Genomic DNA, 25,906 nt, shown 5'->3' on the forward strand with positions numbered 1-25,906 from the left:
TGCCTGGGGCAAACCTGGCCAGGAAAGCTCTACACTGCAAGATGTAAGGACCGACACACACTCAGACGGATCACACATCGGGTTGAGAAGTATATGATTAATTAAAAAAAAAAAACATAGCAACCTAAAGTCTTATATACATATACAAATCTAACATTTTGTTGGTGACTGACTTTGAACCTAATATACCTAATTTTACATTAGATATCATTATCAATAATGTTAAACATACTGGTTGGCATTATAGCCAGATTTATTTTCTAATTCCTTTTTTTCTGAAGTACATGGATAAGATTCTCTTATTAAGAACGTTAATGTAGACAAGGTGCTGCCAACCTTGGTGCTTTTTATATATATATATAAAAGAATAAATAAATACAAATAATGCTGCTAATTTTTCTTTTCAGTTTTGAGTTTCTCCACAGTAGATGTATGGTGCTAAGTCTACATCAGTGTAAAAAAAAGGCATTTAATCCATTTTTTATCTCTTATACAATCTTGTCTTAGTGTGAATTTTCATAAATGATCACAATACAATGTACAATAACCAGATTTGTAACCATTTCTGTATTTTGTTCTATTTTATTCTCTACTAATATAATCTAAGCTGTTTCACATATTTTCTTTATAATAAAATAATTACTACAATACATATAGTAAATATTTATTCTTGATCTGATTTTTTTTCCCTTTACTGCATCTGTACAATATGTTCACACACCGTTCTCAAAGATACAGTAGTAACTCCTCCTTGATCTTGATCTCACATTTGATATAAGGAGTTCATCTGGGGTGATCCTAAATAAGCTCAATTCTTCACAAAATTATGTGCCAGAAGACCAGAGGCCTTTGATTTATGACCTTTTCTCTGGTGTCTGCTGCCATCTTCTGTCTGCTGCACATCCTGCACAAATCTTGCCCACTGCATTTCAGAATGGGACCACCAAGCACATAATGACCCGGTTCTGTAGCTGAGTGTTTTGCGGTTTTGCAAGGCGTGCAGATTTTCCTGCAGGATGAACACATCTGTGGTCTTGCACGCATTGAGCGACAGAATGCTGAGCTCATTTAGAGGATCACCAGAGCAGGTTATGAGGCGATGCAGGCCGGAGCGTGGGAGCCGTCACACTTCAGAGGTCTGAGGAATGATCTGTGTGAGGAGGCAGGACACGAGCAGCCTATGGGCAAACAGGGTTGTGCAAGTGAAACTTGGGATACTGTGGAGAAAAAAAAACCTGCATTTTTTTGTACACTGCTCTTGGCCATGGTTCTTAACCCAGTCAAATTATCAAGCAATTTTGTCTTGAAAATCACAACCTATCATTAGAAAAGTTTTGATATTTATTAATACTTTTTTATAGTTATTATTAAGCTGGGCTAGTCAAGTTCACAAATAAAAGGTAGAAAGAATAAATAAAGAACAAATCCATGCCAAATCCATGTAGATGATTTGAGAATTATGCTGCCTAGAACTTCCTTATAGGAGGAAAACACATACCATGCACACATTGGATTGCTTTGTAAGCAAGTTGATGTTGCACATTAGACTGCAATGTTCCTCCATGGATACATATCAGTGGTGGGCCATTAGGGCCAGCAAGGCTTTCTCTGTTGGCCTAAACTCTATTTCACTGACTTATGTTTTAATATATTTTTGTTCATGAATATGTATTGAATTATTCCCAATAGTCTATTTTTTTCATTTCATAGTTTTTCTCTCTGGTGTGCTGCTTCAATTTTAGGTTGGGGTTTTTATCCATTCAGATTTCAGCCATCACATCACAAAGTACTGTAAGGCCTGCAAAAATGAACAGCAGAGGCTCTTGGAACAGTAGCTTCAAATCCATGTTGTTTTAACAAATAAGATTTCAACTCGGTCAATCACGTCTTTTGATTGAATGGTCAGAGAGCACACTAGTCAGAGATATATTTGTGTGGATTTTATAGCTGTTTTATTCCACAATGGCTGACAGAGGGGAAATTGATTTGGTCGCAGATATACTAATAAAGACATTTACAATATGGACTTTTCAGGAAAAGCTGGACATCATGAGGAAAAGTCAGCCAAACAGTCAAACAGTTGTTAGACTTTTTCATGAACCATTTATACTTTTGCATTTGACTACAAGGTCTACTACATGTAGCTGGAATTATTAAGCAATTCATGTGCAATTCTATGGAACTCGTATTTTGTGCATTATCATAATGCCTTAAATGTGTATCCTATACTATACACTATACACATGAGGTAATTTACAGTTTTGGGGAAAGATTTTGCTGCCACCCAGTGGTGGTTCTTCAAATAAAGAAATGTTAGTCGCTGAGTGTATAGTTAGTGTTAGGAGTAACATATTAGGACTAATATTTCAATCTTGAACACCATTATTGGATGTGTACTTTACATTCAGATTTACACTAATATTATCTAATTAGTTGTAGTGCATGTTTCAGAATAAATCGTGTATAGTGACTATACACTCAGCGACTAACATTTCTTAAATTAAAGAACCACCGCAAGGTGGCAGCAAAATCTTTCCCAAAAACTGTAAATTACCTCATGGTTAGTTAGTCTTTGTTTTTCTGAAGGTGTAATGGAAAAGCAGGACTAATATTTCAATCTTGAACAAATCCATTATTGGATGTGTACTTTACATTCAGATTCACACTAATATTATCTAATTAGTTGTAGTGCATGTTTCAGTATAAATCTGAGCTTCTCTCTGTGGGTTTATCTTTATCATTCCACAGGCTCCAGTACTATTTATGGCCAGAAAGTCATGGGGCAGAGGTTGAAGTGCTAACAGACAACATTCCTCAGAGACTTCACACTCACACAGGCTAAACTATGCCTGCCCAGTCATGTTAAGTAAAAATGTACAGCAAATTTAAAGCTACTGATTTTCCACCTGATCCTACATCTTTTACCTCCTGATGCTAGGTCTGCTCCAGACAAATCTGATTTACATCATCATGTAGGCAAAGTATGATGGTGACTGAGGGAGAAAATAGATGAAGCATTATTCATCGCATTACTGCAATGCTGAACTTTACATTGCACAGTATTGCATTTTGAGATTTTGTACTCTTTTTTTTCGAAGGTTGTGTAATAATATGACCGTCTTACAGTCTTAACGTTGTATTTTATAATCTCAACCTTTTTCCTGAAAAGATAAATCTCATTCATACGGGATGTAAGTGGCACTAAGTCATGCAGATGTAATGACTTCCTCCAGGTACTACCTCTAGAAATTACCTGTAGACCTTTCCACTTGACAAACTCTGTAATCCAGAGCAGAAGGTTTCAGGTTGTTGTTTCTTTCTGCTTACATGCATAAGTATACCTATCTGAGTGCAACACATAAAGCTGAATGGATGAGTAGATAGATAAATGTAGATGTAGATCACAGAACATCGCTATAGCAGTGGAATTATACGATCTGGTAAAAATGTTTGTGAAAACTACATCCATCTGTCCTATCTGAAAATGCCATTCCAGTCAGATACATTCTATTACTTGTTGTTATAATAGCCTTCACTCTTCTGGGAGGGCTTTAGACTAGATTTCAATGTGTGGCTGTGGAGATTTGCGTTCAGCCAGCCACAAGATCATTAGAAAGATCTCTGATGGTGGATAAGAAGATCTGTAAAAGCATTCCAGTAGTTATTTTACTCCAACCTCCTCAAATCACGTCTTTGTGGTTCTCATTTGTGCACAGTACCATTCTGATGCTGGTAACTATTGGGTTCAGTGTAAATAAATTGTATTGCTACAGCCTACAAGTGTGTGCTTCTCTCAGCAGGATAAAGAACCGTATAATGTATAGGTGTGATTTACAAACAGGAACATTAAAGCTTATTAAACAATGCTATTATGTATTCATTAGCAGAGTGGAACAGGTTGGATAGATTTGGTGTATTCATGGCACCACACACAAATTTGTTTTATAAATCCAGGATTAATCTCAGTTTAAGATCGAACACAAGCATACATTATATGGTGGATGGTCATTCTCCTTAGATGGCTGACACATCTGGAATGGAAATGCCTCTGAGAGTTCCAGAAACAGCTTTTAAGCAAATATATTGCTTTTATTTTCAAGTGTGTTTCATAAACATTTAACTTCTAATGTACTGCAGCATTCTAAAAAAAAAGTTGTGTATGGTCAATCAAATGCGGTTTTTTTTGGCTAAACGCATTGGATGCAAAGACGCACTGCATTAATATCACTTGTTCTCCTTGTTTTAATGCAGGATCATTCATGCATTCGATAAAGATAGCCTTAAGTGTGGTCTGAAATCTTGTACATTAAAGTGGGACGGATTTTAAACCTGGATTGAAACTGAGATTGCCAACCAAGCCGTGCGTAATGCCAGATCACAGAGCGGGGATGGAGAAAAGAAAAGCAGCAGCTTGAATGAGCCTCGTGCAGCCTGATGTTGAAGGTTCAGAAACCTACACTCTGACAACCTTCTTCCAATATCGTCCCTCACGCCGAAACCGTTTCCATGCACATGGATGCTGCGCGCTGTGAGTAGACCTGGTTTTGCGTATTTGCGTATTTGCGTATTTGGAGGCTAGCGCGCCCCCGGACACGGTTCCTCGCGATGCGTGCTCTTGCGACGTTCGGGTCCCTGCTCGCGCTGTGTGTGATCTCGGCGCGCGGATGCCAGCTTCCCCATGACTGGAGACCGCAGACGGAAGCGTGCCGCGCCGAGCTGGCGGAGATCATCGTGTTCGCCAGGGTGCTCGCGGTGCACGAGGACGCGCACGGCGGCGCGTACAACTACCTGCCGTGGCAACACGAAGCTGGACTTTTCTTCTCGGCTGAGATCGAGCTGCAATGCGACCAGGCGTGGGGCAGCATGCTGGAGGTCCCCGCCGGCTCGCGCTTCAACGTCACCGGCCTCGGCTACTTTCCATGTTACTCGTACAGCGTGGTGGAGAACAACAACTACTACTTCTTCTTGAGGTAAACTCAAATGCCAGTGTGCCATTAGACCAAAGATGGGGCAAGGGGCATCCCAGATAACAAATTATACCTAATGCACAGGGTGTGCATCTATTCACATACATGAACCAACTTTTCATCCATGCTTTTGGCCAGTTTGGTTTGGAAACTTATGAAAAGCACGTTGCTCCTTTTTTAGGAGTTTACAACTGCTCAGGCATGTATAATTACACACTCTACATCTACTAACAATTGGCTGAATTGACTAGTGTCTATTAACTTACTGTCTAAATCTACTATATCTACAGTACAAGTCCACTTACTGCATAGAGATGAGATGTTTTTTCATGTTTTTCTGTAGTGAAGAACAATAAACACCTTATAATGAAGATCCAGGGGAGGTGATGAGAAACCAAAACTCCTGTGTTGTCTTTAGGTAATGAAAAATGGCACAAAAAGGAGTAGACTGGATCGTCTTACAATGGGTATAGTGCATATGCCGATATGTGAAAATGGCAAAAACATAGACATCAGAACATCAGACATAGTATTTATTTAAGTAATAGGTAAAGTTAAATCCTTAGATGTGCAGGGCTCGTGTTTTTTTGGGTGGGGGTTGGGGGGAATGATGTTTCACTACAATTGTAATGCAGAGGTTTTGAACTCCAGTAACTGAACCCCACTTCCAGCGCAACTGTTCCAACTCATGAGCTAATCCAAGCCAAGTAATGAGCCCCCTGTAAGTTAAATCAGGTGTATTAGGGAAAACTTAAAACTCTGAGAGAGCTCTACATTTGAAGTTGAGAACCCATACCCTATTGTTGGAGAACAGTATATATATCAGCGTTCATTTGTTGTGTCTGGCCAGCATGAGACTCGGTTTGTTTAGAAAGACTGTGATCCAACAGGCAGAGACGTGACTGGAGGTCAAGCAACTAAACTAAAGCAGCTGTGTGGGAGTATGACCAGCATGATTTTAGAAGAGAGTGAAAAGTAAAAGAAGAAGAAAAGAGAAAGAGAAGAAAAAAAAGAAGAAGAAGAAGAATAGGAAGAAAGAAGAAGAAGAAGAAGAAGGTGGTGTTACTTTGTCAGGGATTCCATTAAAATACTTATACGTTTTGGAATCTCATGAAAACTGACCTTTGAAAGAGATACCTAGAAAGGTTCCCCAAGGGTTATTTAAATAAACATTGATTCTTTCTTTCTAACATGTTTTGAATTGGACCGCTTCTATAATAGAAACAGAAGAGAGAGAAGGTGAATAAGATATTTGTCTTTTCCTGTCTTTATGTCAGATCCTGTAATCCATTCCTCTCATGGGATAAAAGGTTCAAAAATGGATCATTTTAGGAGCTACAGTAGAAAAACTTTCTTTCACAGTGTGAAAAAGAAAGTACATCCTCTTTAAATTCTATGGTTTTACACATCATGACAATAATGATCATCTGGTCCTTAGCAGGTCTTGAAAACTAAGTAAATACATTCTCAGATGAACAACACGTCATATTACACGGTGTCATTATTTATTTTAAAAAATAAAAGCCAAGAAGGAAAAAAAAATGTATGAAAAAGTATGTACACCATATGATTCAATATGATTCAATGTAGTACCACCTTTAGCAGCAATAACTTGAAGTAATCCTGTAATTCTGTATGTCTTCATCAGTCTCTCACATCAATGTGGAGGAATTTTGGCTCACTCTTTTTTACAGCATTGCTTCAGTTCATTGAGGTTTGTGGTCATTTGTTTAATCATAGCTCACTTAAGGTCCCACCACAGTATTCCAATCGGGTTATGGTCTGGACATTGACTGGTACAACGATCCTGGGTTTTTTTCAGCCATTCTGTTCTATATTCTCTGGTGTGCTTGAGATCATGGCCCTGTTGCATGACACATTTTCTCCAAAACTTTAGCTGTCGGATAGATGGACTCAGATGTCTTCAGTATACTTTGGTATACAGAGGAGTTCATGGACGCAATGACTGCATTTTGCCAAGGTCCTGTGTCTGTAAAACAAGTCCAAATTATCACCCTTCCACCACTGTGTGAAATTTTTGCACCAATATGCTGTGTTTGGTTTTTGCCAAGCATGGAGCTGTGCATTATAACTAGACATTTCCACTTTGGTTTGGTCTGTCCAAAGGACATTTTGTGGATTAGGGCATTAGCTTGACAGAAATGTTAACAGTAGTGACTCATACCTAGGAATAAAAGTTTAAAAAACCTAAAAGTTTATTTGAATCATTAACAGTTTTACAATTTTCTAAAATATTTTCGTTGACCTTTTTTACAATAGAATAAAAGACATGTATGAGAGAAAGAAATGTGTGCTCATTAGGTAGGTTCTCATCTTTGGAAATATCAGTTTGTGTGATGCTTTGACCAATGGCCATTGGCCAGTACCTTTGGACATAAACCTAGAAATAAGGTTCTTTGGATGTCTGTTGTCTACACTTTACAAATTGTTCTGCCTAGACCTTTTTCTAAAAGAAAATAGAGAGAGGCATAGTGGGATGGATATTTAAGTATGGTCTTTGTTTACAGTTTGTGCACTTTATATAACAGTTTGTGCAGTGCGTTGATGTTTTTTTACCTAAAAAAAGAAAAATTATTTAATTTTACTTGGTTTGATAATAGTTTGATCCTTCCAAAATACTTTTTTTTGAAAGAGGAACACTTTTACACAGAGTCTGCCTTAGATAAACAAGCCAAAGAACCTTTAAGTGTTAAACCATATAATGTGTATTAATTGGCTAAGCACCCAAATGTTAAATGGATTATAGTAAAAGATAAAGAGGCAAAAACCAAGTATTTGCACTTTATTCCTTTTGGTATTTAATCATAGCTATACTGATTCACTTCTTAAAGGCTTGTTGGAAGCGATTTACGTTTTTGACAGATGATGCTTTGTATATCTTAACAACCAGACTGTTTTAGTGGTGTTCAGCATCATAGGCACACTCAAAAGCCCAATAAATTGAAGTGAGTGATACTTTTCTCCCACATGTAACACTGCCTAGTGTCTCTCAAATATCTCTCTGTCTCTCCTCATTGTTTTTAATGGCAAACACGTATTGAAATTGGTGAAGGTAATCAGCCATTTGATTTGACTGTAAAAATGCCAAACACAGCTGTGCTCAATGTGCATGAAAAACATCTGTATGTGAACACCCAATATTTTCACAATAAAAAAATGCAGAATGAAATTCCCCACCAGCTGTATGGCTTTAGCTGTTAATGGAAGCCAGGTATTCAAGTCATTAAGAAAATGTACTTTATGGTTTATATAAACTAAACTCCATGAGATTAAACGAATGAGGCGCATGTATAGTGTATCTACGTAGTAGAAAAATAGATGACATGGTGGAAAGAAGGGTAGTTATTTTCTCAATTAATAACAACAATGCATACACTGACAGTGGCTCAATTTTCTTTTCCTCTTGTTCACCCATTATAGTATCAAGGTGTTTTTTTGCTCTGTATACATTGAACTGGTAGTTCTGGGCTGAAGGAAAGTTTCTAGCCCAAGTTTTACAGCTGAATCAGTTCAAAAGAACATTAACTGGATTTCATAAAGATAAGAGAAGGGACACGTTAATACTGATCCTTTTCCTATCATAAAGAGTGCAGTAAAAATAAAACATCTGTGGCATTTCAGTTAATTTAATAACAGAGAACATCTCCTGACAGCCTTCAGGCTTCACAAAACATAAAATAGCAAGAGAAAGCACAAATATAATCTGATGTCATCATTTCCACTGTACTGTTTCTGGTGACTTGAAATAAACTGAGCAGGCACTGGAGGATTAGAATTTTGTGTTCATCTTGATTGTTGTCAATCACAAGGCTGTCCAAATGTTTATGTCACGTGGATGTATCAATTTAACACAATGGATTTTTTTCCCTTTAAAATAGTCAATCGGTTGAATCGGATAACTATACCATCCTGATGATTCAGGGTTTAATCAGTTACGTTAACGTCCCTTAATTCCACAATAACAGCATCACAGTGGAACATGTGGCTCCATATGTGGAACAGAGACTGCCAGAATGGATGCCAAGATTCATGTACAGCTAGAGGGTGAAAGATCTAAAAAGACTCATGCGATGTATATCTGATTTTAGAGCCTAAATTGGGTTTTGAATTGGCAGGATTTCTTGGAAATATTTGAAACCCATTATATAATGAGTACGAACTAAAGCCTAAGGTTTTAGTCAACTGCTAGTCTGTCCTGGAGAAGAGATTTCATGATCAAAGTTGTCTATGCACTTCAGCTTTCATATCCACATCATTGTCTGCACCACCACCCAAGTTGCACCAGATCATTTCCTTTAAAGAAACAGGCTTGTGCAGACAGGTTAGGATCCACCGCGATTTAAACGTGTGCAGATAACAACAACAACTGCACGTGATTTACACCTACTGTATATCAAAGGAATTCCAGGCCAGATCACCGTCGGGAGGTCCCTAGCCAAGTTAAACCTTGAGGGGCGAAGTGGTAGAAGGATTGACATGGTGGCTGCTTTACTCATTAATTTTGACAGGGTGATGCATGAACCAATTTCTTAGAGCCAAACCAGCCTCAGAGCTAGGGCCTTGTGTTGTTCTTCAAGGAATTTCTCCTCTTTTTATGGACGAGCTTGGTCACACAGCTACGTCCCAGGTTAGTACTTGAGTTCCAGCCCAAGATCAACAAAGATTTAAGTCCAGGAATGCACATTTCAAAGTGACCTTTTAATCATCTCTGTTCTGATATCATAAGGAGAACACAAATGCACTCTTGACCTTAACCTGAAAGGATCATGTAGTATAAACAATCAGACAGTCCAAAGGATGCTTTCCTTAGTGGACTTGATAAAGAAAACTGAGGGGTTTCACAAAAGTTATCTCCAGAACCCTTTTTTAAGAGGGCTTATCGGGAAGGGGTAAGCACATTGAACAAAAGAATGCATTGTTTTCAACATTTCACCCCATTAAGGCCATGCTGAATCAGCAAACCAGTGTTGAAAAATGTGAATCCTCCCTCTAGTTCTCTCTTGGGTTCTTCATTTCCTGCAACACTCCAAACTGCAGCCGGCAAAGCCTGCCATCAATCAATCATCAGTCTTGGTCCTCTGGATAGGACCCAAGAGATAGAAAGGGGGAAAGTAATAGCCACAATGAGGCACAATGTTTAGGACAGCTAAACATCCAACCCTGCTTCAACTTGTAGATGTTGAAAAAAACTCTGCTCATGTTTAAATTAAGGGGAAGATTGTGATTTTGGGTTTGACTTGTCTTGGCATGGTCATGGTGGTAACTCATGTTATTTCCGTTTTCAAAAAAATTACTTCTATTAATCTTACAGAATTTGAAAGGCATGCCTCCTGTGATATATACACACAGTCGGCTTAAACATAGAGCCTAATATATCAAGGTAGCTCATCTTAATACTAGTTTCTCTATCCCAAACCCTAACCATAGGCTTTCTTAACCATAACCAGCAACCATACACTTTAATTATATCCAATGCAGTGGATAAATGTACATTGTCAATTTCACATAGTATGTCATTGTCCTACTGTGGTAAGATAGTATATGGTAAGATTACACCACTCAATATATATGCAATTTATTGTTAGTGTGTGTGTGTTGACTAAAAAGCAGAAACCCTAACCTAAACTTCCAGCTGGATTAAGTTTAACAGTACAAATCTTACAAGTCAAAGAACAAAACAAAAAAAAAAAACAATGCGAAAAGCCAGAGAGGCACAGCATGGAAATGTTAATCGAACCAGCATGGATACTAAGCTAAACAACATTTAACATGGCAGGGCCTTTCAAGAAAGGGTGCCGAGTTTTTAATATAACAAGGTGAAAGGTCATTTGGACTGGTGATTGAAAGTTTTAAGGGAAATTCAGGCCATGGCATACTTACATCTGGTGAAATCTCATTGGAAGCTGTAAAGAGCCTCTTTGCTAATGCATACCTGACACAACCATTTTCTAGCATAACAGGCACTAATTGAAGTCGATTTGTGAAACCCTAGAAGTTTTGGCAAGGAATTAAAAAGGGTGGAAGTAAACAATATTATTTGTTACACAACACATTTTGTCCTCATCCCTTATTGCAGCATTTGTTATGCAGATGGTGAATACACCAAGATGTAGACCACAAATCCAGTTCACTGTCATTTTAACACTAAATGCATCCAAACCCCTTTAGCAACCCGACCTTTTCTTCTAGCAAGCATGTGTTTACTGAATACTTACCATTCACAGAGCATCACAAATTTTTATAGTTCTTTTTCCTTTCAGCATCGACTATCATTCGCATTTCTTTTCAGACAGATGTATTTGTGCTTGAGCTTTACAACTTTTGTCTCATAAATTTTAGCACATTATGTCCTATTTTTAAAGCGTGTTGCCATATTGAAGTAAAGCATTTGTGGGAATTTTTCCAGCCCCTTCCACGTGTCTTTATTGAAAGGAAATGAATGACACATGATCTAACACATATTTGTCTAGAGTGGAAATAAGCTTTAAACCTTGGCATTGTCTTGGTTTTTCACACATCATAAACATGCCTAATGAAACTTATCAGTTACTTTATGTTAAAAGAAAAGCTATGTAGTATTAACAGAAGTAAGTAAAAAAAATTGTTGATACAATGCTTGATTCTGATTGGTCAGAAGATCTGACAGTAGTTCCACCTGCTAGGGCTATAATAATTTGTTGGTTTTCTTATTAACATTTTACTATTTCTTCTTAGTTTGTTTAATCAGCTTCATAAATGAGTTAAACACTTGTTGTTCAGAGATGCCAGATTTATAGATGCTACAATGTAAGTATAATATATGTAGCAATGATATTTCTTTCTTATTTTAAATTTTTTTTAAATCATATTTTAGGCAAGTAAGGAGGATACATAAAAAAGAATGCTCACCTCTTTCATGGTTTTCTCATAGTAGCATGCTTTAAGTGCTAAAGTGTTTTGAGATTTTTATCGCTTAAATAATGAACCATAAATTTCTTAACTGACAATTGAACTAGCCTGCAAGACTAGATCATAGGCAAACAAAGAATTGTTAAGGATTCATTCCAAATGTATGCCAACCAAACGATTGATAAATAATTTTGAAAACTTAAGCTAGAAAGAGCTTTCGGGATCCTCCAGAGGTAGCTGCAGGTTTTGAGGCTGAAAAATTAACATTTCTACCAAATACAGTACACACATAAAGTCAGTGTATGTGAGTCAGGTAGACTGGAAATGTATCTTTAGGAGTCCATTGCACTGTAGTTTACAGCCAAATGATGAATACGCTGTTCATGCACACAATACTTCAGTGTTTTCCAAAACAAGCAGAAACACTGTCCAATGCTAAACATGACATGACACTGTTTTTGTTTTCTCAGCTGGGGTACGATGTCATCCCCCAAGAATAAAGTAAGACAGTACAAATGTAATTATAGCAAAAAAAAAAAACATCTCTGTTGACATTTTCCAATAAGTAAGCATGTTACATCATATTTGTACAGAGCTCCATCAATTCCTTATTCTATATCATAACTCACACTAATATGGTTGCAGTCCTCCAATATTAGTAAAACAATGTTTTTCTTTGTTGGGTTCATTTCTTAATGATTACACTGTCATCCTTGTGATCAAATGGAACACACACACTTTTTTTCCTGTGTCTGCTCATGGCCACCTGCCAAAATGCACTGGTAGAATAAAAAGAAGAGTTGGGTTTTAATAGAGGGAAAAGTAAAAAAAAAAAAGCTTCTCATTTTTTCAACCTTGTGCCAATGTAACCATGGTTTTGAAATTAATATTTATCCAACCACTTTAAGAAATCTGACAACAGACCTTACTCATTTCCCTGATGCTGTGTAAGTCTACTTGAGTGAGCGTGTGAAGTGTTTTTCTAAAAAAGACAGCTTGGGACTAAATCAAATTCTATACACAGCTAGCTCAACAGTCAAGCAAAAAAACAAAGAAGGTCTCTGAAGGACGGTCGCTATAATCTGATTGGCTTTGACATGTTATCTGATGTTATGACATCAAATTAATAATTGCAATTTTTTTCTTGCATTATAAACTGTGCTAAATTTTTGGCAGAGGACATTAAAAAAACAACAGCGATACTGTTCGAGAAGTTTACAAAATCAGTTTCCATGGAGACAGAACAAAGAGCACATACCATCTTTACCTCATAGGTAATATGATTTGCTATTGTTTTTTTTTTTTACCCATTGAAGGATGGATGAAAATTACAACATCATCCCTCACGGAGTAAACTTTCAGGACCCCATCTTTCCCGACACGCCGGAAAACCACCGCATGTTTGCCAGCCTCTTCCAGTTCTCCAACTGCACAGCCGGGGCGCAGGTCCACACGTACACCCCCGAGTGGGAGGCGCAGGAGGACAGCCGGGTAAGCATTCGTCAAACAATCAACCCCACAATTACGAGTATGAAAAGCGTCATCACTCAAAAAGCCATAATAAAACCCACTTGTACGTTTACCTTAAACACAAAGTCTCTGTAATCTAATCTCTTTAAATGTTAAGATGATCTCATGTCATTCATGAAAATTAAGTTTATATAATTTGAAGTCAAAATTACCTACTGCTTCCTCCGTCAACTCGAGAGTTTAAAAAACTCTCAGTGCTTAGTGGCCTGGCTGTTGCAATCTCTAAATCCCTGCTAGTGTATGATTTCCTAACAATGTGTTTATGTTTGTGGATAATTATATACCACACTGAAGTGGATATATGCCCAGTTTATTCAATTTGCAATCAGATACTGGATTCCTCAGCCGAAAGAAAGAGGAATACTTACACACTCTGTACAGACAACAGCAGACAGCATTTTAAATGACCTAAGAAAAGTAATTTCATGACAGAATTGACTTAATTAAAGAGCAGTTGTTTCCTCATGGTTGCTAGCATGCTAGTTCAGAGATCACAGTGTAAGGAGATAATAAGGAGGCATATGATTAAATGCCACAATAAATTTACTTCAGGTAAAGAAACAGACCCTGTTGTGGATATGAAAGTGACTCATTTCAGCTTACAATTCTTTATATGTAGACATAGGCAAACATTTTTTAACGGACTAGGAAATAACACTACATGCACTACATGTACTAAATAATCTGGACGCTTCTTCTAAAATCAAACAAAAGTATGTTTCTCTTCAGAAACTCAGAACCACATTATATGGACAAAAGTTTGTGGACACCTGAATATTCATAAGTGCTTTTTAAACATCCCGTTCCAAATTTAGTCCAAATTAGCTGTTATGATAGCCTCCACTTTCCTGGAAAGATGTTCTGGTAAATTTTGGAGTGTGCTTATTTAGATTTGTGCTCATTCAGCCACAAGGGTGTTAGTAAATTCAGGTACTGATGTAGGGTGAGTGGGATGGGGGTGCATTTCAACAGTGGTGGACAGTAATGAAGTAAATGTAATTCGTCACTGTACATAAGTATCTTTTTCAGGTATATGTACTTTATTGAAGTATTTCCATTTGGGGAGACTTTTACTTTACCCTCACTACATTTTAAAGTCAAATATCTGACTTTTAACTGAACTACATTATGTGAAATCAGACTCTCTTTTTTTATTTATGAGCAGATAAAAACTTCATTGGTCCAGCACACAGCAAACCACCATAAAGCACATGTTTTGATTGCCTCTTGGTGAATCTACTTATCACCAACATATAGCTCAGCATCAGTTTAACAGCAAGCAGAACATTTTGAGAGAAATAAATTATGAAAGAATGAATGAAAGACTCTAATTTGCCACAAAACCCCTGCCTTTTTTTTAGTAGTTAAAAAAAAGTTTTCGGGCTCATGATTTTGATTTTAATAGATAATCATTGTTTGACTCATGAATATCATTCTATTAATAGATTGGTTAGATTGTGCCAAGAGTAACATTTGAGTATTTTCACATAAACTGACTTGATTAGGATTGAGACAAAAATGATAATGGAAACATTATAGGCATAATAAACCATAGTGCTTTGGATTCTTAAGTACATTTGATGGCCAATACTTTCGTACTTTAACTCAAGTTAAAAGTAAAAGGGAGCACTTTTACTTTTACTGGAGTCATATTTTACCGACTGTGTCCCTACTTTAACTTAACTGGTTTGTGTACTTTGTCGACCACTGCATTTCAATTTACCTCACGCGTTAAATCGGGATTAGGTAGGAATAGCAGGTCACTCAAGATCTTCCAACCCATGCAAACTATATTTTCATGAAGCATTGTCATGCTCGAACAGGTTTAAGTCTTCAAGTTCAAAGTGAAGAGAAAGCTTCATGCTACCGAACCCTTCAGACATCCTATAAAACAATTGTGTGCCTAATTCTTTGTGGTACCAGTTTAGGGAAGAACCACATATGGCTGGAAAAGCCAGGTATGAATTATAGCCTTATACAGTAGCAAATTTTAAAATACGTTAATGTGAAGTATGTCTCCATTTTTCTTGTTCTTGCAATTCTCTGAAACACTGAAATGTCTTCAATGAATTGCAGTTTCATACAGCATAGCCTCAAAAACTATTTAAAGCACACTCCCTTTCAAAACACATATGTGCCTGCAACAGCCTTACAGCTTTACTTGTCGATCCTGCTGATTTCCCAAATACATGTGTGAAAATAACACTGGAAAAAATGTTTACAGTTCAACAGAACATAATTTCATTTAAAGGCAAAAACCTGCTACTTGCAGGAAAATATTACAGCAGTTGCACTATAATCAGCAGTTTCTACATCCCCATTGACATGCTCTAGTTAATGTATTTCAGCATGCCTGATTAAAAGGATTAATTACCATACAGGCAACATGTTTTTTACTTTTTTCTGTCTCATTACAGGCAAGGAAATGCTAAATCTCTAGGGATCTTATCAGATCCCAGATAAAATAACTATCAAATCTAACAAAACAGCACCAGTGTTGTTTCCTCTCCTCAATACTTGTAAGCATGTGCATGCGCCTGAGCTTATGTGAGCATCCTTTGGTGACCATGGTTCTAATCATGATAAGGAATCACAAGCTGTGGGTTCTGGATAACCAACAAAACCAGGACCTGTGGCTTTTGCTTGCTGAAAGATATGGTATGGTGTTTGTATGTTAAGTTCTGTATACTCAAAATAGCTTTATATTCAACTTGGCCACTGCATAAAGCATTGAAGAGAAAAAAAACTCACAGGTTATGTCTGGGTCAAGGTCTTTGGAGATTTGGAAGTAATAATCAATCAGTCTGAGTCTGCACTTCTTAGTCTTTTATTCTCCTAGAAGCATGTTATGCTCATAATTTATTTGTCATACATTCAAATCTTGTTTTACAGCCACTTACATTATTTCACTTACTGTACATTAGTTCTCGCTGTGGCTGTACATTTTTGCGTAGTTCTGCAATGCTTACTCTCTGATCCATGTCTATGTCCTATGCTGTCTTTTTTTGACAGAAATTAATAAATCACAACATTCCTTCCTATGACCTTGGCATTTTTAACTTGGGAGCTGGTTTCAATCAGGTCCTGAACTCTTGTGAAAGCTTTCTGTCAGGGCAAAGCAATGAGAGCGGATTAGGTTACATTAATGAGTTGGTCTGGGTTTGTGTCAGCGATCATATGGAAGGACGGGGAACAGCAGACATCATTTGCTTTCATATGTAATTGCATTCATATTTTTGTTGAAGTCAGAGCCAAGTTTTGCAGAAAGCTACGGATGCCTCTTGTCCCCTTGTTGCAGCTTTCATCAACACAAAGTTGCTTTAACTGATACTGATAATGACTAAAATATGAAAATATTTTGCTACTTTTTCCCATTTTGTATGTCATTTTGCACAGTCTACCCAACAAAAAATAAAAACGGGAGGAAAAAGTACATAGTCATCAAGAAATGTTCATAGCCAGCGGAAATAGCTTCAAATTAAAAAAATATTCCATTGAAATGTTCACATACCTATGAGACAGGCTGTCATGAAGGTCACTGAACAGATTGAATGCACAGCAGCAGTGTGCTTGTACAAAAAGCCCCTGTTTCAAGTGCAATGGACAGTGTCCATACAGTTCATATGAATTACAGGCACATAGATACCGCTCAACTGACATACAGATGTGTGCTTATGCAGCTGGTTTATTATTGTATAGTGTTGTTTTGTAGACTGGTCATACCACACATTATTCACAATGCTGTAAGCGCATTTCCTCATCCACCTACATATGGTTTACATTTATTCAAGTCACATATTTATGTTGGAATACCCCAGATCCACCTCCTAACTACAAAAACCCCAGATGGTAGCAATACAGAAAGAGCTATGTAGGAAATCTCAGATTAATAAGTCATTAGGAATGACGGGATCATGTGAGACAAATTTAAATGTAGCTTATTTTGAAAAGTTTCCATTGTCATAAAACCTTGTAACAGTTATATGAACAAATATAATCTATACGTTTATATTTAAATATAAATTAATATAATCTATACATTTCTGGACATTTACTCATATTTTACACATTCTGATCTACCACAATGATACAATCTACTAGTTTTATGTACATGCACTATATGTAGAAAAGTATTGAGATTCTTGCCTTCTCTAGCCATATGTGTTTCTTCCCCCCACAAAGTTATCACGAAGTCTTTATCTAGTAATGCAAAGGCTGACTCAGATAAATTATTAAGGCTGGTCAGGGTTAATAATGTAAATGTAAATGTGAAGACATTAATGGAGTACATGTAGGTACTGTAGAAGACATGTGGTGAATATATACAGCGTCTTCACACTTGGAAGAGAGCTGAATCGCTGGCAGCACTGTGCCTGGACAAAACCGGATCAATGCCCTGATACTGATAACGTTTTTTTGGGACTCAAACAGTGGTGATCTGGGATAGTAACCATCTGGTGATTTGTTTCTGATCCTATTATTTTGACTGATCTTTACCACAGTTCAGTTCTACCATTTCCTTACATTTTAAGGGGTGTCAGTAATTTATTTGAGGTTTATTTCTCAGTAAATGAGCATTTTGTCCTCAAGGTTGATGTGCTGAAAGTGTTGGATTTGAATGAGTTTGACAACAGCCAAATTGTGACGGCTAGACGACAGGGTTTGTTTTGGCAGCAAAAGCGAGACCAACACAACGTTATGCAGGTTATGCCTGATCAATGGATATATATATATATATATATATATATATATATATATATATATATATATATATATATATATATATATATATATTCTACTTTATTTTTATTATTGTATAGTGTTGAAATTATTGTATAGTGTTGAAAGCACACTCCCTCCTCCATCTACATATGGTTCACATTTTTCCAAGTCACATATTTATATGATAATACTTCAGATTCACATCATGGCTACACATAAGCCCAGATGGTAACACTACTAAAAGAACTATGTAGGAAATCTCAGATTATAGGAATGACCACTACATCATGTCAACTACATTTCAAATTCAGCTTACTTTAAAAGGTTTTCAGCTAGATTTGCAATATATATTATACCCGTAAAGTACAAATCACTAGTGTCAAAAACCTTGCGAGCTGATAGTCACTATTTCAACAGCCTTTATTATGTTCTAATGTGAGCAGTTATCACTTAATGTGATCTACAAATCAGATCTAGGAATATTATATAATGTCTTTACTGCTACCACAGTGATGTGATGCAATCACATGATCTACACATATAGTCTACCCGCAGTGCTTAGTGACGTGAACATGAACTTTCTGTTCTACAGTGATGATGTGATCCACTGATGTGATTGACACATCTTGATCTACAATAGTGATGCGAGCTACTGTGATCTTCACCTCTAATACAGTACAACGTGCAGTCTGCATATTATTATTTATACGTCAAATCACGTGATCAAGGGTGTAATCAATGATCGTGGTCTACTACGGTGAATCACTAATCTGATCTGTTATTTTTTTTTTATCTACTACAGTAATGGGATATACAAATACGATCTATATATCTGATTTGCCAGAATGATGCAGCTTATGCATTCTGAAAAGTGATTTGAGATCAAACAATGTGATCTACCACAGTGATGTTATCCAATGTTTTCATCTACACATTCTAATTGAAGCTATAAATGCGGTCTAAAATATTCAGAGGAGACACAGTAATGTGATCTACTAATGTAGTTTATATATTCTAATCTAACTAATTTTACCAATACATAATGATCTGCAGTGTTAAAGTAATCTGCGAATATAATCTGAATAATCTCATATATATATATATATATATATATATATATATATATATATATATATATATATATATATATATATATATATATATATATATATATATATAAACATGCTTCTGCGGTTCCAGTGACCACTGTTTCTGCCCCTATTCCCTCCGCGGATCTTCCCACTTCATCCTGGCCTGCCTCTGGATAGTGTCCTCTTCGATTGGAGGCCACTCTGTGCAGCTGGGGACGGTTTTCATCATTTTTCATTTTTATCGCCACATTATCTGTGTAAAGCTGCTTTGGGACAATGTTTATGGTTAAAGCGCTATACAAATACATATTTATTGAATTAAATTGCTTTTAGGGCCGAAGTTTACCAATCGTTCGGTCTTGCCCTCTCACCCCGCACGTTCACAAAGTGTGTGGATGCGGCCCTAGTCCCTCTGAGAATTCAGGGCATCCGCATTCTTAACTGTATTGACGATTGGTTGATTTTGGTTTAATCAGAGCACTTAGCGGTTCGGCTATCGCCATCGAGATGTCGTTCTTGCTTAAATGAATGAAACTTGGGTTACGGCTGAACGCAAAAAGAATGTATTTTCTCCACTACATAGAATCACTTACTTAGGCGTTGTGTGGAAATCAACCAATATGCGTGCTCAGTTGTCTCCTGCTCGCATTGTGAGAGTGAAAGAAGCTGCTCTCCTTGAGGGCAGCGTATATCCCGGGCTACTTGAACAAGGCTCTGAAGCACTTCCTTCCGGACCTCAGAGGCCACCATGTGTTGGTCTGTTCGGTCAACACCTCTGTGGTCTTTTATATAAACCAGCAAGGGTTCTCTCATGCCTCCTGTAATAGCTGGCATGTCAGATCCTCCTGTGGGCCCAGGGGAAGCTGCTCTCCTTCAGGGCAGTGTAAATCCCAGGCTACTTGAACGAGGGAGCATACGCCCTCTCGAGGCAAGGGCCTGGACCTGGGGAATGGTGACTCCACCCTCACCTGGTGGAGCAGATCTGGGAGAGTTTTTTCAGGCTCAAGTGAACCTGTTGCAACTCAAAGGATGTCGCACTGTCCCCTCTGGTTCCCCCTTTACCCCAGCCCGGCTGGATGCCATTGTCCAGGCATGACTTTCCCCCTGTCCACTCTGGTCTCTCCACCATTGTGGTAGAGACCATTCTCCAATCCAGAGCTCCCTCGACGAGGAGGTTGTACACTGCGAAATGGCGCCTGTTCATGGCATGGTGCATTTTGCACCATTTGGATACAGTTAACTGCCCGGTTGCCCCTTCCGGTTGTTCCAGTTGGCTCCTTCCACCCTAAAAGTGTGCATGTATGCCATTGTGGCTTATCATGCCCCTGGGGCAGTCGCTGGGTATAAACCCGTTGGTGATGCATTACCCAGAGACTGAGATCTCCGGCACGACCTAGAGTGCCTGCATGGGACTTGGCCATCGTTTTCCTATCGGAGCCTCCCTTTGAGCCTTTGGGCGAGGTGCATTGGAGGTTCCTCACAGTCAAGACTGTGTTCCACCTGGCCATTTCCTCTCTCAAGAGAGAGGGGGATCTTCAGGCCCTCTCTGTGGCCCCCTTGTTTCTGGAGTTTAGTGGTTTACTGGTTCTGCAGGGACTGGTAAGTCCGGCATTATTGGACACTCATTCCCAAAGCGTTGTTGAAGCAGCTCGAGTTACCGAAGGGGATCGTCTCCAGGTTACGTATGTACACACACACACTGCTGGCATCCCTGTGGCTCTTCCTACCCTTTTCAGAAGCTAGTGCCAGCTTCACTAATTTTATTTATTTATTTATTCATAGCTTCCTGGTCGTGATGTCACCCCGCCGGTGACACCACGCTTTCCATTAGGCTGAATACAAATGTGATTCAGAGCGTGGACAACGCGAAAACATTCCCAAAGCGTTGTTGACGCAGTGTCTCGTTCCCTCAGGGAACCATGGTTAGATAAGTAACCTGGAGACATACTTATTGTTGTGATAGTCCCCACACCGATTTTAACAGAATAGCTGCTTGTATTTTAATGATAACTTAGCTGCTTGTAAACACACAAGGTAATTTAAAAACGCCAAAAAACTATTGTTATTATAAAAATCATGCAGACTTGGAATAATACAAATTTTTGCTTGAATTCACGTTCTTAACCAACTTACACTTTTTTATGCATTTAGATTATCTGTGAGAAGTTTGGAAAAAAGTGTGTAGATGCTTTGTTTTCCCTAAAGTATGGAACATTCCGTAGCCACAGACGATTAAGCAAAGCTGCCATAGTTGTGGTTCAAACTGGTTATCAAAACCAGCAGTGGCTTGCACTTACTCAAAGAAAGATTGTTCGTAATTAGAGACAGATACGTATAAATTAGGAAAACCTGCTGGCTTCATCAAGATTTCCCACAATACCAAGTCCCATGCTAGTATAGTAAAACATAGGAATACCCCCAGTGGTTTTTCATTAAACCTTTTATAAACTAACATGGTTAAGGTGCTCTTTCCAAAATTGCAATAAAGTTCTGTTGATGTTATGATGTAATGAAAATGCCTGGGGAGGCGAATGGCAAATAATTAAAGAGAGCATAATAAATTATGCCATTTATTAAAAGCTGTTCATTAATTTCACCTCACAGGCAAAAGGAAATTTCATAAAATAAGTTAACCACATAGCAGTTTATGGTTAACAGGCTTGAAAATGAGACATGAGCAAAACGAGCACTCAAAGTCATATCCTGAATACTACCAACCAAACTTGCACTGTTTAAACTGATTAGCCGAGAGATCGGAAAGAAATAAAGGGCAGATGTTATTTACTTATTTTCACATCACGTGTGAATGTCCTATTTTGATTGAACAAATAGTGTTGATTACATTTCAGCACAGCTCAAAGAAATGTTTGGCACCACTTTGGAGATGTTCTGTGAGGCGGCATTTATTTTGCATTTAGGAAGGAGTCTTCTGTGTTAACGAAGAAAAAGGTACTGTTTAAAAGTCCAATCAATTTCAGTGTGATACTAGTAGCTCCATAGCATCTTGGGCAGTATCACACCACCTTGTTATTAAATACTGCCCTATAAATGTGTGCATTGTGTTTTATTCCTTACATGGATCTCAATTGCATCACAGGCTGCCATTTCCCTTAAAGTTTTAAATATCTTGTGCTCTTTATATTATTTAATTTTGTAGTTTATGCAAGAATTTACAGTTCTCTTTTCCTTATATCTTGTTTACACCTACACCTCTTCCTGTCTCACAGCTCCTGTGCTCCACGGTGCAGAAAGCTCTCTTTGAGGAAGAGGAGAAGGTTAAAACGCTTTCTCAGAAGGTTAAGGTTCTCGAGAAAGCCAACAACCACCTGAGGGACAAAGTGAAGAACCTGAAGCGTTTGCTGAGGCTGGCCAAACGGGAGACCAAGGATCAGACGGTGCTTCTCAAACATCTTCATGAGCCTGATCCAGAGCTTCCACATAAACAGCAAGATACTACCCCAGTCCAGAAAGCTGGTAATGGGAAGATCCTGCCTAGGAAGCTAAAAAACTAGAAAATTTTGTCTCATTGCTTCCAAGCTGGGGAATTTTGCCTAAGTACTGCTGGCTACACAGATGTAGGTCTGTGTATCCATAAAGTTTCCATAGACTAGTATGATAATGGATGTAATATGAAAGGTCATGGGCTATGTATGTACGTCAGGATAAACAGAGAAAGGAAAAGATCCAAAGAATATGCATGTGCATCAGGCTAGTACGTCATGACAAGTAATGTTAATTATCAATGAATGAATATTTACCAGTCAATTTTTCCAGATCCACATAGGAGACATATTACCAGGAAACTGCCAAAACACAGTGTCAGACATTTGCAGATTCGATCATGGTTAGAGATCAGCGTCTTCAGAGCGAGAATCAGAACAAAGCAATAAAAATCAAAGTCAAAGTCAAGAGTTTTACTGTCATTCAGCCAGGTAACAGGGTGCAAAGCAGTATGAAATAGTATTCCTCCAAAAGCTCCAATGTGCAGTTGAAACACATAACAGTCAACAGCCAAGAGAGGTAACAAATAAAAAAACAGACAGCAAACTAGACAGTAACGAAAACAATGCACATAGATGGCACAATAGACACAAAAATATGACATATGAGAAATATTAACCAGTGGATTATGAAGTATCCTATCCATTATATAAGTCAATGAGAAAACACTCCAGTTCAAGTAAGATAATTTTGAAAGTTAGGGCTAGGGCTAGGGTTCAGACTCTCAGCCATTTTCCAGTAGACAGCCATCAGACTGATGTTATACCTTCTAGTTCTGCATTTATGAATGTCAATTTCCACAATATTTTACTATGTAAGGTTAAAATAGAACTGTATTTCTGTATATTCTTGATACGTGGTGCTTTTGACAACTCTGGAATGTTACACTACACTCTTTCCAAAGGTCTTTCAACAGTTCTTCTATGATTCCAATCTGTTTAGTGTTTCTTATACTTCTGAGTAAAATAGTTGAACTTTTTCTTCTTTTCTTTTTTTTTAGATATGCAATTAGGGTGCTGAGCACTCCATAAATAGAACCACTACTCGGTATGGCTTATCATAAGGACACATTTTAGTATTTAGTGAACTGACAATTTTCTTTGAAAAAAAAAATATGAATTTGTAAACAATATTGTTTTTCATGTATGTTTAACATATTCGTAAGCTTTTATGTATGTTATTAAAATGTAAAACATTTTTTACTCAGTTGTATGTAACTGCCTAATGTAGAGCTAACAGCTTTTACACCACACCAGCAGGAACTTGTTTTGCAGGCAATAAATAGGACTATAAATTAATTTGTAAAAAATATGCTGTGTCATTCTTTACTAAATAAATAATATAAAATATAAGAGGTGGGTTATAAAGAATACAACATTCAGGGCTTACTAAGGTCCCATCATTCTGACATTTGGGGATCTGGATGAAAACTGTTTTCAGTTCTACACTAAAACTGTACATCATGATACAGTACGTGTAGAATATCATTTTGTAGTGGAATAACATTTGTTTCCATGTACAGACCTCACACTGAACTAGCATTTGATTGATAACCCTGTTGTCCATTGGGTATGTTTTAGAGTTTATACGGTAATTTTTATGGTAATTTCATTTAAAGGTATACAGTAGAAATGAATAGCATTCTCTAATAGCATTTAACAGTACATAATCCATAGTGTTGTGTAAGAGGCACTGTATAAATGCAGGTGTAGGTACATATTTTATTAAGCATGATGGTATTAGAACAAAATAAAAAATTTGATTAGGGACAGGAAAAAACATCAGACAATCAACAAACAGGATGATAATAAATAGAGCAGAATGAAGAACATCAAAAACACATAGAGGTCATAGTAGTAAAGCAATATATAAAGGCTTACTAACAGCCGAGACAAAAGAAAAACAATTCGCGAAGTATCCTTAAGAATGATTCCTTAAATAATTTGGATGTTTGTGTGACAGGAAACACAGGTGTGTGGAAAAATCAGTAACCCGGATGCTGTTGTGGGTGTGTGATTTTGATGATTTTTGGGTTTATGGCAGCCATATTTAAAGGCAAAGTTTTTGTTGGGAAATAAAATCTAAATTAGACAGTGTCCTGACACATCAATGTCAATAATCGACAACGTGTAGATAAAAACTTGCCAGTGCCCAGTAGGTAATACAATAAATTGAAAAGAGCCTTAAATACAATCAATAGGACAATACACTAAATGCAATACAAGACATTATATACAACACACATACAACAAAATGTTGTTTTGGGCCTAAATAAAAAAATCTACCACTACAGGAGCTGCATAGAGTAGATATAAAAAGTCTATTTATACCTTTATAAAATTGCTGTTTTTTTAATTTATACACAGAAATAGCAACAAGACTCGCTACATCTTTAATGTGATCTTACAACAACAACAAAAAACCTACAACACCTGAAGTCTGAACACCCCTTTCAAGGTGTATGCAAGAGTGAACGCCAGGGTGTTTAGACTTGTTATATTCACTGAATAAGCAACTAAGGTATAGAAATGAAGTGCAGTATTGAGAGAAAACAAGATAAACATGTGGAGTGGTTAATGGTAAAAGTTTGTTATAGTATTGTATTTGTTCATTTGAAGTCAGTCAAGTTTATTTCTATAGCGCTTTTCACAACAGACATTGTCTCAAAGCAGCTTAACAGAATTTTAGGAGTTAAGGCGAATGGTGTGCATTAATCCCTAATGAGCAGCCATGGTGACTGTGGCAAGGAAAAACTCCCTTAGATGTTATGAGGAAGAAACCATGAGAGGAACCAGACTCAAAAGGGAACCCATCCTCATTTGGGTGATATCAAGAGTGTAATCATAAATCTTTAAGAAACACTGGAGAGTGAGAACTAACATGAGCACTGGAATGTAAGATTATGAGTAATGTTCTTTCTACAGTCTTTTACAGTCATTTGTGGTTATAAAACTAGGAGCTACTGAGCAACTCATAAAATAGCTCAGCATTTGTGTTTGCGATCATCATAGATTTGAAGGAAGTTAATTATTGGGGACTTGGACCTGAAGATGTTTTTTTGATGCTATGTGATGCAGATGGTTTAAATCAGTCGAACACTGATTAGATGGTAAATTGAAAGATTGTATGATTAGAAAAGCGATACTCGAAGTGATATGAACTTTTAAACCCCTTAACAACTGGAAT

The 25,906-nt window shown here is 37.4% G+C and overlaps 1 protein-coding gene across 1 annotated transcript; it reads left to right on the forward strand.

Moving 5' to 3' along the window:
- Window positions 1–4,138: 4,138 nt before the first annotated feature.
- ccdc3b (coiled-coil domain containing 3b) lies at window positions 4,139–24,018 on the forward strand. Its single transcript, XM_046874520.1, has 3 exons — window positions 4,139–4,970; window positions 13,193–13,367; window positions 22,447–24,018. The coding sequence occupies exons 1-3, from the start codon at window positions 4,606–4,608 to the stop codon at window positions 22,729–22,731; spliced, it is 825 nt and encodes a 274-aa protein (XP_046730476.1). The 5' UTR covers window positions 4,139–4,605; the 3' UTR covers window positions 22,732–24,018.
- Window positions 24,019–25,906: the final 1,888 nt, after the last annotated feature.

This window comes from Silurus meridionalis, chromosome 19 (assembly GCF_014805685.1).
Source record: "Silurus meridionalis isolate SWU-2019-XX chromosome 19, ASM1480568v1, whole genome shotgun sequence".
NCBI lineage: Eukaryota > Metazoa > Chordata > Actinopteri > Siluriformes > Siluridae > Silurus > Silurus meridionalis.

Coding starts and splice junctions, on each gene's coding strand:
- ccdc3b (XM_046874520.1), top strand. CDS start 4,606: ATGCGTGCTCTTGCGACGTTCGGGTCCCTGCTCGCGCTGTGTGTGATC. Junction 4,971..13,192: donor AACTACTACTTCTTCTTGAG/GTAAACTCAAAT, acceptor TACCCATTGAAG/GATGGATGAAAATTACAACA. Junction 13,368..22,446: donor AGGCGCAGGAGGACAGCCGG/GTAAGCATTCGT, acceptor CCTGTCTCACAG/CTCCTGTGCTCCACGGTGCA.